This window comes from Mercenaria mercenaria, chromosome 2, assembly GCF_021730395.1.
Source record: "Mercenaria mercenaria strain notata chromosome 2, MADL_Memer_1, whole genome shotgun sequence".
In the NCBI taxonomy this organism is placed as follows: Eukaryota; Metazoa; Mollusca; class Bivalvia; order Venerida; family Veneridae; genus Mercenaria; species Mercenaria mercenaria.
The window spans coordinates 53,960,726-53,974,635 of record NC_069362.1 but is presented as its reverse complement, the minus strand read 5'-3'; the positions used below and the strand labels follow the sequence as shown (position 1 = coordinate 53,974,635).

The window sequence follows — 13,910 nt, the reverse complement described above, 5'->3', positions numbered from 1 at the left end:
TGTGGTCCAAATTTGAAAGCTGTAGCTTGAGAATGTGAAAGTAGGTCACTAGATCAATTCAAGGACAAAGTTCTTTGTACAAAAAACTATGCATGTGCATCAAGTTTGAAGGCTGTAGTTTGAGAAATTTGAAAGTATTTATTTTATTTATTTGGGTTTTACGGCGCACCAACACAGTATAGGTTATATGGCGCCAAACAGGACTACAAATTTTGGTTTCATATCTCATTTACATCGAAATAAAAACATGAGGTATGGAATCAAAATTTGCATACCTGCTGGAATCACAGAGTTACAGCAAAACCAAGTGTTAAGACCCTATTAGTCGCCTCTTACGATCATGCAAGGGTAAGGCAGTGGTTCCAATTCTTTTCATACACAGATTGTCCCAGAACCAGATGAGGCAAATTTGAAAGTAGGTCACTAGGTCAATCTTAAGGTCCAAATTTATTTCGGTACTTAAAACTATGCAAGTGGTCCAAATTTGAAGGCTGTACCTTGGGAAATGTGAAAGTAGGTCACTAGGTCAATGTCAAGATCAAAGTTTGTTTCGGTACACAATCCTATGCATGTGGTCTAAATTTGAAGCCTGTAGCTACAGAAATGTGAAAGTAGGTCACTAGGTCAAATTTCATTTCGCAACATGAAACTTTGCATGTGGTCCAGATTTGAAGCCTGTACCTTCAAAAATGTGAAAGTAGGTCACTAGGTCAATGTCAAGATCAAAGTTTGTTTCGGTACACAATCCTATGCATGTGGTCTAAATTTGAAGCCTGTAGCTACAGAAATGTGGAAGTAGGTCACTAGGTCAAATTTCATTTCGGAACATGAAACTTTGCATGTGGTCCAGATTTGAAGCCTGTACCTTCAAAAATGTGAAAGTAGGTCACTAGGTCAAAATCAAGGTCAACTCATGTCAAGGTTCATCTTGCCACTCAAAACCATACATGTGGTCCAAATTTGAATGTTGTAGGTTATTGACAAGAAGATTTTAAAAGCTTTTCCCTATACAAGTCTATATGAACCATGTGACCACCAGGGCGGGGCCATATTTGATACTAGGGGGATAATTTAAACAAATTTGGTAGAGAACCATTAGATGATGCTAAATTACAAATATCAAAGCCTCAGGCTTTGTGGTTTGGACCAGAAGATTTTAAGTTTTTCCCTATATAAGTTTATGTAAACCATGCGACCCCCAGGGCGGGGCCATATTTGACACTAGGGGGATAATTTGACCTATCTTAGTAGAAGATCACTAGATGATGTCACATACAGAATATCAAAGCCCTAGGCCCTGTGGTTTTGGACAAGAGGTTTTTCAAAGTTTTTCCCTTTACAAGTCTATATAAACCATGTGACCCCCGGGGCGGGGCCATATTAGACCCCAGGGAAATAATTTGAATCATCTTGGTAGAGGATCGCTAGATGATGCTTCATACCAAATATCAAAGCCCTAGGCTCTGTGGTTTTGGACAAGAAGATTTTAAAAGTTTTTCCCTATATAAATCTATGTAAATGATAGAAATAAACAAAGGGCCATAATTACTCAATAATTGTTGAACCAGTCTGATTTTCAGGGGGACACAACTAGGGTACAAATACATCATTCTGACAAGGTTTGGTCAAAATCCCCCCAGTAGTTTCTGAGGAGATGCGATAACGAGAAATTGTTGATGGACGGACGCAGAGTGATTTGAATAGCCCACCATCTGATGATGATGGGCTAAAAAAACTTGACGGGCATCATCGCAGTATGTTGGTTCATGTTTATTTCAAGTTTCATGAAATTCTACCAGGTAGTTACTGAGAAATGGCTGCGGACCAACGGACTGACAGATGGACAACGCCATTTCAATACCCACCTCCCGATTTCATCGGCGGGGGATAACAAAGCCACCAGGGGACAGGGAAGGTTTCTCAGTATTTGTATGTATATGTAACAAGCTTTAGAGACCTCATCATTAGAAAATATTGGCAGTTTTGAAAGAATTCCATACAAACGTTCCTTTTTATGCCTGACATTTTATGTGGGGGACATATAGCGTTGCTCTGTCTTTTTCCAGTCAGTACTAAAGCTATTTACTTTTGATCTTTTACAACAACAAAAAAATATTGTCCTCCTATTAGGTTACATAACTGGTAGACACATTTGACAAATAGCCTGAAATAAACACAGGCACGTGGCAGCTAAGTGTCGGCAACTTTCCTTTATTGAAGCTTTACTCTTTGATGTTAATGTTTGACATTGCGAGCTGACTGATGTAATTTGACCTAATTCCACTTAAGATATTTCCAAGTGTATAAAAATCTACTTTAAATGAATTCTTTTTGTGGATTGAAGAACTGTATTAGTTTGTTCCTTCTTTTCTTTTTTTGTTATAAATAGAAATGAAAGACTTACAGAGACACCTAGCTAGATTCTAAATCACAATGACCAGGTTAATTCTTCGTATATAGGAAGTCTCCTAATTCTGTTCACCTTATGAATGCAAGTAATTCACATGCCGAACTATAGATGTGTATTACCTGTATTTACCTCCGTTAGAAAGCTAGACGACATTTGCAGCAAATGACTGAACAATGTTTTCCTCAGGAAACTACAGTCATGTAATTTCATGATATTTATGAATTGTAACAGAGAATCCCGGAAATGTCATGCAAAATTATGGCATGTATGCATAAATGTTGACAGACGACTCACGATGGACGGCGGCTGACGATGACCGGTCACAATATCTCACGTTGAGCACTTCTTAAACAGGTGAGCAATTAAGTGAATCAAGACCTTATGACACTATAGACCAAATTTAATGAAGATCTATCCAGTGGTCAATAAGAAGTCATTTACAGGTATTTCTATATTTATCTCTAGAAGTTCCAACTAGCTATTCATGGTCAATGCCAGGATGCTACTGACCAAGTTTGATGTAATTCAGAAAAGATGTTTAAGTAAAAATGTTGGCACAGGACACAGACCATCCACCTATACTAATAGCTCACCCTAAACGAAAGTGAACTAAAACAAAATTGTCTTGACAAAGAAGAGGGGCATATTAACAAGGAAAAATATTATATACTGTATAGTGTTTATTTTTAAATTTTTCATTCATCCATTTGTGGTTTTTTCCCCATCTGAACTTCTTTATAACTAATAAAAGTCCTTCAACTCCAGTTTTCAACTGCATCTCCACCCCACTGGGCTGTTGGGGGCGCAGCCTGTCCTGTTCCTGTTCCTGTAGGAGCAGGGACCTGTTTGGACCAATCGTCAGTAGCGGACCATTCATCAGTAGGTGGAGGTACAGATGCACCCATGCTGAACTGTCCTCCAATAGTTGGCTGTGTGTTCATTGTCTCGGCAGCCCAGTCAGTGACTTCAGGTTGCTGCATCTGGGGTACGTTGTCTGGAGCCCACTGGTCAGGTTGCTCCTTGGTTACTGCTTTCTCTGCAATGGCTGTCTGCTCTTCCTTCTCAGCCTAAAAAAGTAAAAGAGGACCTAAGTCACACGCCTGAAGAGGACCTTTAGCATCTGACAGTGCTTGTAACTAGGTTTGGTGAAAATTCCTTTAAGCTGTTCATTAAAACAAAGGTTTTCAAAAAGGGGCAAATTGCCCCCCAGCTGAAAAACAAGAAGGTCATCATGACCCAATATCGCTCACCTCTTAAACTTGGCCTTTGAATCATCAAGATAAACATTCTGACCAAGTTTCATGAAGATAGGGTCATAAATGTAGCCTCTTCAGTGTTAACAAGCTTTTCCTTTGATTTGAGTGGTGACCTAGTTTTGGACCACATAATAGTATGACCCAGTTTCAAACTTAGCAATGGAATCACCAGGATAAACATTTGAACCAAGTTTCATGAAGAAAGGGTCATAAATATGGTTTTTACCATTGATTTGAGCGGGTGACCTAGTTTTTAACCCCACATGACCCAGTTTCAAACTTTAGCCTAGTAACAAGGACAAATCTATATGCCCCTTGGGGGGCATAAAAACATTCTCAATTTCTGACCAAGTTTTATGAAGATAAAATATACAAGAGCTCATCGAACACGAAATGCCCCCTTGATGCAATCAGTAATTGCACAAGGAACAGAAATTATACGCTCACTGTTATGCAACAAGAGGGTCATGATGACCCTGTATCGCTCACCTGAGGAATATGAGCTACATGTTTCAAATGTCAAACTGATGATAAAATATTAAGAAAGACATTAGGTCACATTCATGGTCAATGAAATTCAGTTTTACGATTTGTGTGCAAAACTGTATATGTCATCAAAATTTCAAGGCTGTATCTTAAACAAGAGGGCCATGAAGGCCCTGTATCGCTCACCTGACCTATTGACCTAAAGACCATCAAGATTAACATTCTGACCAAGTTTCATTAAGATATCGCATACATGTGGCCTCTAAAGTGTAAACTAGCTTATCTTTTAATTTGACCTAGTGACCTATTTTTTTGACCCGACATGACCCAGATTCAAACTGAACCTTGAAATCATCAAGATTACCATTCTGACCAAGTTTCAGGAAGATACAGTCATAAATGTGGCCTCTAGAATGTTAACAAGCTTTTCCTTTGATTTGACCTAGTGACCTAGTTTTTGACCTGACATGACCCAGGTTCGAAGTAGACCTAAAGATTATCAAGATTAACATTCTGACTAAGTTTCATAAAGATACAGTCACAAATGTGGCCTCTAGAGTGTTAATAAGCTTTTCCTTTGATCTGACCTAGTGACCTAGTTTTTGACCCCACCTGACCCAGATAAAAAGTTGACCTCAATAGCCTCAACACTAACATTCTGACCAAGTTTCATTAAGATATGGTCATAAATGTGGCCTCTACAGTGTAAACTAGCTTTTCCTTTGATTTGACCTGGTGACCTAGTTTTTGATCCCACATGACCCAGATTCAAACCGGACCTTGAGATCATCAAGATTAACATTCTGACCAAGTTTCATGAAGATACAGTCATAAATGTGGCCTCTACAGTGTTAACAAGCTTTTCCTTTGATTTGACCTGGTGACCTAGTTTTTGACCCCAGATGACCAAATATCAAACACGTCCAAGACTTTATTGAGGGTAACATTCTGACCAAGTTTCATTAAAATTGGGCCCAAATTATGACCTCTAAGGTGTTAACGAGCTTTTTCTTTGATTTGACCTGGTGACCTAGTTTTTGACCCAGGTTGACCCAATATCGAACTCGTCCAAGATTTTATTGAGGGTTACATTCTGACCAAGTTTCATTAGGATCGGGCCAAAAATGTATCCTATAGAGTGTTAACAAGCTTTTCCTTTGATTTGACCTGGTGACCTAGTTTTTGACCCCAGATGACCCAATATCAAACTTGTCCAAGACAATATTGAGGGTAATATTCTAACCAAGTTTCATCAAGATTGGGCCCAAATTGTGACCTCTAGAGTGTTAAGCTTTTTCTTTGATTTGACCTGGTGACCTAGTTTTTGACCCAAGATGACCCAATATCGAACTCATCCAAGATTTAATTGAGGGTAACATTCTGACCAAGTTTCATTAAGATTGGCTCAAATTTGTGACCTCTAGAGTGTTAACAGTCAAATTGTTGACGCCGACGACGGACACAGGGCGATCACAAAAGCTCACCAGGTGAGCTAAAACAGGTTGAACCAGTCTGATTTTCAGGGGGACACACCTAGGGTACCAATGCATCATTCTGACAAAGTTTGGTCAAAATCCCCCCCCCTCCCACCCCCCAGTAGTTTCTGAGGAGATTGTTGAAATTGAGAAATTGTTAACGGATTGACTGACGGACGGACCACGGACGCCGAGTGATTTGAATAGATTATGAGATCCGATTTTCCAACAATCAGAGAGATAACCTATTTCCATAATAGCGAATAATGGTGTCTCATAATTTGAATCGGCCACAATTTAAAATAAACTAGAAATTGCTTTTGTAAACAAGCGGGCCAAGATGGCCCTAGGTTGCTCACCTGAGAAACACACCATAACAGTGTAAACATGTTTGACCTTGTGATTTCATGGAAACAAATATTCTGGCCAATTTTCATTAGGATTGGACCAAAAATGTAGTCTCTCAAGTTTAAACAAGTATTTTCTTTGATATGACCTAGTGACCTAGATAACCCATATTCAAACTCCACCTCGATTTCATTAAGGCAGTCATTCTGACCAAATTTCATGAAGATCAGTTGAAAAATACAGCCTCTATCGCATACACAGGGTTTTTCTTAGATTTGACCTAGTATCCTAGTTTTTTACCCAAGATGACCCATATTCAAACTCCACCTAGATTTCATCAAGGTAATCATTCTGACCAAAATTCATGAAGATCAATTGAACAAGAGGGCCATGAATGCCCAAATTTTATAAAGATCAACTGAAAAATACAGCATACACATTGTTTTTTGTTTGATTTGACCTAGTGACTAAGTTTTTGACCCCAGATGATCGACATTCAAACTAGACCTAGATTTTATCAAGGCAATCATTCTGACCATATTTCATGAAGATCAATTGAAAAATACAGCCTCTATCACATACACAAGGCTTTTCTTTGACTTGACCTAGTGACCTAGTCTTTGATCCCAGGTGACCCATTTTCGAATTTGACCTAGATTTCATCAAGGTAATCATTCCGACCAAAATTCATGAAGATCAATTGAAAAATACAGCCTCTTATCGCACACACAAGGTTTTTCTTTGATTTGACCTAGTGACCTAGTTTTTGACCCCAGATGACCCATTTTCAAACTCTGCCTAGATTTCATCAAGGTTATCATTCTGACCGAAATTCATGAAGATCAATTGAACAAGAGGGCCATGAATGCCCTGTATCGCTCATCTAACTTATTGACCTAAAGATCAAGATTAACATTCTGACCAAGTTTCATTAAGATATGGCATAAATGTGGCCTCTAAAGTGTTAACTAGCTTTTCGTTAGATTAGACCCGGTGACCTAGCTTTTGACCCAACATGACCCAGATTCGAACCTGACCTAAAGATCATCAAGTTTACCATTCTGACTAAGTTTCATGAAAATATAGTCTTAAATGTGGCCTCTAGAGCATTAACAAGCTTTTCCTTTGATTTGACCTAGTGATCTAGTTATTGACCCCACCTGACCATGACTTGAACCTCAGGGATTTTTTAAGGCTGATTTTGGGGCTGAATATGGGCCCCATCCCAATTCCAAAAATTTGCTTATTTTCCCAATTCTGAGGTATAATTTTCCCAAAAATCTGCCAAAAAATACAAATTTTTAGGTAGTCTCAATTTTCAGGTTTCCAACACTTTCAAAAGACAAAAAAAAAAAAAAAAGGAAATAAAAAAGACTTTTGATGTGACTTATAACAAAAACAAAAATTAAACTATTCTGAAATAAAGGTTTCATGATGGTAAAACTTATTTTATGAATTTCCCAATTTTCAGGTTTTACACGCCATTTTTCCCAACTGAATGGGCCCCGGGCCCCAGGTTTGAAACAGTAAAAAAATCCCTGGACCTAAAGATCATCAAGATTAACATTCTGACCAAGTTTCATTCAGATATGGTTATAAATGTGGCCTCTAAAGTGTTCACTAGTTTTTACTTTGATTTGACCCGGTGAGCTAGTTTTTGATCCAACATGACCCAGATTCAAACGACCTAAAGATCAACAAGTTTAACATTCAGACTAAGTTTCATGAAGATACAGTCATAAATGTAGCCTCTGGAGTGTTAATAAGCTTTTCTTTTGATTTGACCTAGTGACCTAGTTTATGACCCCACCTGACCCAGATTTGAACCGGACCTATAAATCATCAAGATTAACATTTTGAATAAGTTTCATTAAGATAAGGTCATAAATGTGGCCTCTACAGTGTAAACAAGCTTTCCTTTGATTTGACCCAGTGACCTATTTTTTTATCCTACATGACCCAGAGTCAAACTGGATATTGAGATCATCAAAATTAACATTCTGATCAAGTTTCATGAAGATACTGTCATAAATGTGGCCTCTACAATGTTAACAAGCTTTTCCCTTTTGACCTAGTGACCTAGTTTTTGACCCCAGATGACCCAATATCAAGCTCGTCCAAGACTTTGAGGATAACACTCTGACCGAGTTTAATTTAGACTGGGCCAAAATTGTGACCTCTAGACTTTTAACAAGCTTTTCCTTTGATTTGACCTGGTGACCTAGTTCTTGACCCCAGATGACCCAGTATCAGATTTGTCCAAGATTTTATTGAGTATAACACTCTGACCAAGTTTTATTAAGATCAGGCCAAAATTGTGACCTCTAGACTGTTAACAAGCTTTTCCTTTGATTTGACCTGGTGACCTAGTTTTTGACCCCACATGACCCAGATTCGAACTTGACCTAAAGATTATCAAGATCAACATTCTAAGTTTCATGAAGATAAAGTTATAAATGTGGCCTCTAATGTTAACAAGCTTTTCCTTTGATTTGACCTAGTAACCTAGTTTTTGACCCAGATTAAAACTTGTCCTATAGATCATCAAGATTAACATTCTGACCAAGTTTCATTAAGATATGGTCATAAATATGGCATCTACAGTTTTAACTAGCTTTTCCTTTGATTTGACCTGGTGACCTAGTTTTTGAACCTTCATGTCACAGATTCAAACTGGACCTTGAAACCATCAAGATAAACATTCTGACCAAGATTCATGAAGATACAGTCATAAATGTGGCCTCTACAGTGTTAAGAGGCTTTTCCTTTGATCTGACCTGGTGACCTAGTTTTTGACCCCAGATGAACCAATATCAATTCGTCCAAGATTTTACTGAGGGTAACATTCTGACCAAGTTTCAGTAAGATTGGGCCAAAATTGTGCCCTCTAGAGTGTTAACAAGCTTTTCTTTTGATTTGACATGGTGACCTAGTTTTTTACCCCAGATGACCCAAAATCGTCCAAGATTTAATTGTGAGTAACATTCTGACCAAGTTTCATTAAGATTGGGCCAAAATTGTGACCTCTAGAGTGTTAACAAGCTTTTCCTTTCATTTGACCTGGTGACCTAGTTTTTGACCCCAGATGACCCAGTATCAAACTCGTTCAAGATTTAATGGAGAGTAACATTCTGACCAAGTTTCAATAAGATTGGGCCAAAATTGTGACCTCTAGAGTGTTAACAAGCTTTTCCTTTGATTTGACCTGGTGACCTAGTTTTTGACCCCAGATTACCCAGTATCGAACTTGACGAATATTTAATCAAGAGTAACATTCTGACCAAGTTTCATTTAGATTGGGCCAAAATTGTGACCTCTAGAGTGTTAACAGTCAAATTGTTGATGACGACGGACGGACAGACACAGGGTGATCACTAAAAATCCACTTTAACCAAGGAGGAACGCAGAAAGACCAGTAGGATAGCTCTCCATATACTTTGTATAGTTGAGCTAAAAAGTAAGCAAGGTAGACTTATGGTTCTTGTACACTACACTACCTCTGAATGTATTTATAGGACTTCTGCCAAAAGACAGGGCCCTAAAACTATACCAATATCGCCCTGCATCTGTGCTTCAAAAGAACTTAACATCAAAATATATTAAATATTTTAGGATCACTTTAAAACAGCCCAACAGTACCTCTTCTGGGTCTCTGTAGAAGTAGAGATCTACCATAACTTCCCATGGATGTTCACGGCTGATTGTACCACGGAGACGAAGTACTTCACGTGCGAGCAACCACCACATCAAACCAATGGACTGTGGTCCCTACAACATAATAATCAAAAAAGAGCATTCACTGGAGGCAATTCACACACACTTGTTTGAATAGATGCTTGCAAAAAATAAATTAATTAATTAAATGCAATATATTGGAGGTGCCAGGATACTACAAGACATTATCAAAACAAGAGGGTCTGGATCGCTCACCTGAGTAATATGAGCTACATGTTTCAAATGTCAAACTGATGATTTTTAGAAATTTTTTGGAAGATTTTCTGATGTACAATCAAGTAACTCCTGTTGGGGGGGGGGGGGGGGGGGGGGGCAATTTTACCCCGGGGGTCATGTTTTGAACAAAGTTTGTAGAAGTCTACTAGGCAATACAGTAAAACACCGCTCGCTCGAGGTCGCAAGGGGATGAGCAAAATGCTCGAGTTATCCATGGTTTCGAGCGACCCAAACATTGACCAACATACGAAGAAAATTGAAGTTTGTTTTACCAATTGTCATCGAGAGCATTTGCAGAGAAAACGGTGAGGCGTAATAATAACACACTCGTGACATTAAAAAAACAACGTATTACAAACGTTATTTATGATAGATCGTAAATGACACATGTGAAGAAACAGCTAAGACATTTTATTTTTTATTTGAAATACTGTAATCGAATTCGCAGTTTTCTTCTCCAAATTAAGATGTCGTAATTATCGTCTCAACTTTATGAAAAGGCTATATTATTTCCTTTATTTGCATGCAAACAACTGTTGAACAAAATATTAAGATCTCATAATTATCTTCTCGATCCCGCAGAAAAAATGTAATAATAACAATTTGAATCAATAAAATTTTTCTTCAACCTTTCATCAATTATTATTATAATTAATCTCATAATCAGATCAAATATACCGACAAACAAACATTTAAGATAGTCGGGGAATAGACCATGCAATTCTCACGGCGTGCGAAAGTTTTAAAATAACCGATACATTTTGACAGCCGAAGGTGTGAAATTTTTTGACACCTCTGCTCGAGTTTGCCATAAGCAACAAAGAGAAAATTAATACACAGGGACCAGGTGTCATGCTCGAGCGATCGAGTTATCGATGCTCGACCCAGCCATGGTCATTTCACATAGAAAATAGAAGAAAATCGGCCGGGACAACATGAATTGCTCGAGCGATCACGGGTGCTCGAGTCATCGATGCTCGAGCGAGCGGTGTTTCACTGTATTACATATCAAATATCTAGGATCTAGGCCTTCTGGTTTATTTTTAGCAAATTTATGAAGATTTCCGTATGAACAATCAAGTAACCCCTGGGACTGGGTCAATTTCACCATGGGAGGTCAAGATTTGAACAAATTTTGTAGAGGTCCACTAGGCAATGCTACATGTCAAATATCTAAGCTCTAGGCCTTCTGGTTTATTTTTAGAACATTTTGAAGTTTTTTCTATTTACAATCAAGTAACCCCATGGGGCAGGGTCAATTTGATCCTGGGGTCATGATTTGAACAAATTTTGTAGAAGTCTACTAGGCAATGCTACATGTGAAATATCTAAGCTCTAGGCCTTCTGGTTTATTTTTAGAAATTTTTTGAAGATTTTCCTATGTAAAATCAAGTGACCCCTGGGGTCATGATTTGAACAAATCTTGTAAAGGTCCACTAGGCAATGCTACATGTCAAATATCTAAGCTCTAGGCCTTCTGGTTTATTTTTTATTTTTTTTTTGAAGATTTTCCTATGTAAAATCAAGTGACCCCTGGGGCGGGATCAATTTTGACCCCGGGGTTATGATTTGAATAAACTTGGTAGAGGTCCACTAGGCAATGCTTCACACGAAATTTCTAAGCTCTAGGGCGTCTGGTTTTTGAGAAGAAGATTTTTAAAGTTTTTCCTTTCGGTTGCCATGGCAACCAGAGTTCTGCATGGAATTCAATTCTTTGAACAATTTTGAAAGGGCGCTTCCCAAGGATCATTCCTGTGAAGTTTGGTGTAATTTTGCCCAGTGGTTTTCAAGAAGAAGATTTTTTTTAGAAATTGTTGACGCACGACTGACATCAAGCGGTCACGATAGCTCACCTCGTCACTTTGTGACAGGTGAGTTAACAAGAGATCACAGAGTGATGTTGGCACCCACCAATGTGCCATTTTTGAGTGGTCCAAATTTCAAGACTAGCTCAAGGTCAAACTAGAAAATGCTTTTGTAAAAAAGCGCATGTCTCCCCCAATGCAAAGTCCTATAGGCAAGAAGTCAATAGGGGTCAGGAGCGAAAGTCAAAGAGACACTGATGGTTGGCTGCAAATAGGATCATCTACTTGGCATGTTCAGTCATCCCGCTAAATTTCAACACTCTTGGCCTAGTGGTTCTTAAGTCACTGTTCAGGCTCCTGTGACCTTGATCAAGTGACCTCAAAATAAATATGGGTCATCTACTCTGCATGTCCAATCATCCTATTAAGTTTCAACATTGTAGGTCAAGTGGTTCTCAAGTTATTTCCAAAAAATGATTTTACATGAACAGGCCACTGTGACCTTGACCTTTAATAGACTGACCCCAAAATCACTAGGGGTCATCTACTCTGCATGTTCAATCATCCTATGAATTTCAACATTCTGGGTCAAGTGGTTCTCAAGTTATTCATCGGAACTGGTTATCAATATTCAGGCCCCTGTGACCTTGAGCTTTAACGGAGTGACCCCAAAAACAATAGGGGTCATTTACTCTGCATGAACAATCATCCTATGAAGTTTCAACATTCTGGGTCGAGAGGTTCTCAAGTTATTGATTGTAAATGGTTTTCCATGTTCAGGCCCCTGTGGCCTTGACCTTTAACAGAGTGACCCTAAAACCATTAGAGGTCATCTACTCTGCATGACCAATCATCTTATGAAGTTTCATCATTCCGGGTCAAGTGGTTCTCAAGGTACTGACCGGAAATGGTTTTCAATGTTCGGGCCCCTGTGACCCTGACCTTTCACAGAGTGAACCCAAAATCGTTAGGGGTCATCTACTCTGCATGACCAATCATCCTATTAAGTTTCAACATTCTGGGTCCAGTGGTTCTCAAGTTACTGACCGGAAATAATTTTCAATGTTCAGGCCCCTGTGACCTTGACCTTTAATGGAGTGACCCCAAAATTGATAGGGGTCATCTACTTTGCATGTACAATCATCCTATGAAGTTTCAACATTCTGGGTCAAGTGGTTCTCTAGTTATTGATCGGAAATGGTTTTCAATGTTCAGGCCCCTGTGACCTTGACCTCTGATGGAGTGACCCCAAAATCAATAGGGGTCATCTACTCTTCATGACCAATCATCCTATGAAGTTTCAACATTCTGGGTCAAGTGGTTCTCTAGTTATTGATCGGAAATGGTTTTCAATGTTCAGGCCCCTGTGACCTTGACCTTTGATGGAGTGACCCCAAAATCAATAGGGGTCATCTACTCTGCATGACCAATCATCCTATGAAGCTTCAACACTCTGGATCAAGTGGTTCCCTAGTTATTGATCGGAAATGGTTTTCAATGTTCAGGCCCGTGACCTTGACCTTTGACGGAGTGACCCCAAAATCAATAGGGGTTATCTACTCTTCATGACCAATCATCCTATAAAGTTTCAACATTCTGGGTCAAGTGGTTCTCTAGTTATTGATCGGAAATGGTTTTCAATGTTCAGGCCCCTGTGACCTTGACCTTTGACCCCAAAAACAAAAATAGGGGTCGTCTACTCCAGCAGCCCTACAACCCTATGAAGTTTGAAGGTTCTAGGTCAAATGGTTCTCCAGTTATTGCTCGGAAATGAAGTGTGACGTAGGGACGGACGGAAGGACAGGGCATGTCTCCTGGGGGACTGGGGGAGACATAATTCCATTTCTGTACACAACACTGTGCATGTGGTCCAAATTTGAAAGCTGTAGCTTGAGAAATGTGAAAGTAGGTCACTGTCAATTTCAAGGACAAAGTTCTTTGTACACAAAACTATGCATGTGCATAAAGTTTGAAGGCTGTAGTTTGAGAAATTTGAAAGTAGGTCACTAGGTCAATCTTAAGATCAAGGTTTATTTCAGTACACAAAACTTTGCATGTGGTCCAAATCTGAAGGCTGTAGCTTAACAAGAGCTGTCTGATGACAGTGCGCTTGACTATTGGAAGAATTGATTGAAGAATGGGGTCAAAATATTTCCATAGATATTCAGACAAAAGAAAT

General features: G+C 38.9%; 1 protein-coding gene across 1 annotated transcript in view; it reads right to left on the bottom strand.

Annotated features, from left to right (window-relative positions):
- Window positions 1-3,072: 3,072 nt before the first annotated feature.
- The window catches only part of LOC123563989 (40S ribosomal protein SA-like), a 61,684-nt gene continuing 50,846 nt past the window's right edge, over window positions 3,073-13,910 (bottom strand). Inside the window, 2 exon segments of the mRNA XM_053536642.1 lie at window positions 3,073-3,477; window positions 9,615-9,743. Coding sequence (XP_053392617.1) covers window positions 3,166-3,477; window positions 9,615-9,743 — 441 coding nt within the window. The 3' untranslated portion in view covers window positions 3,073-3,165.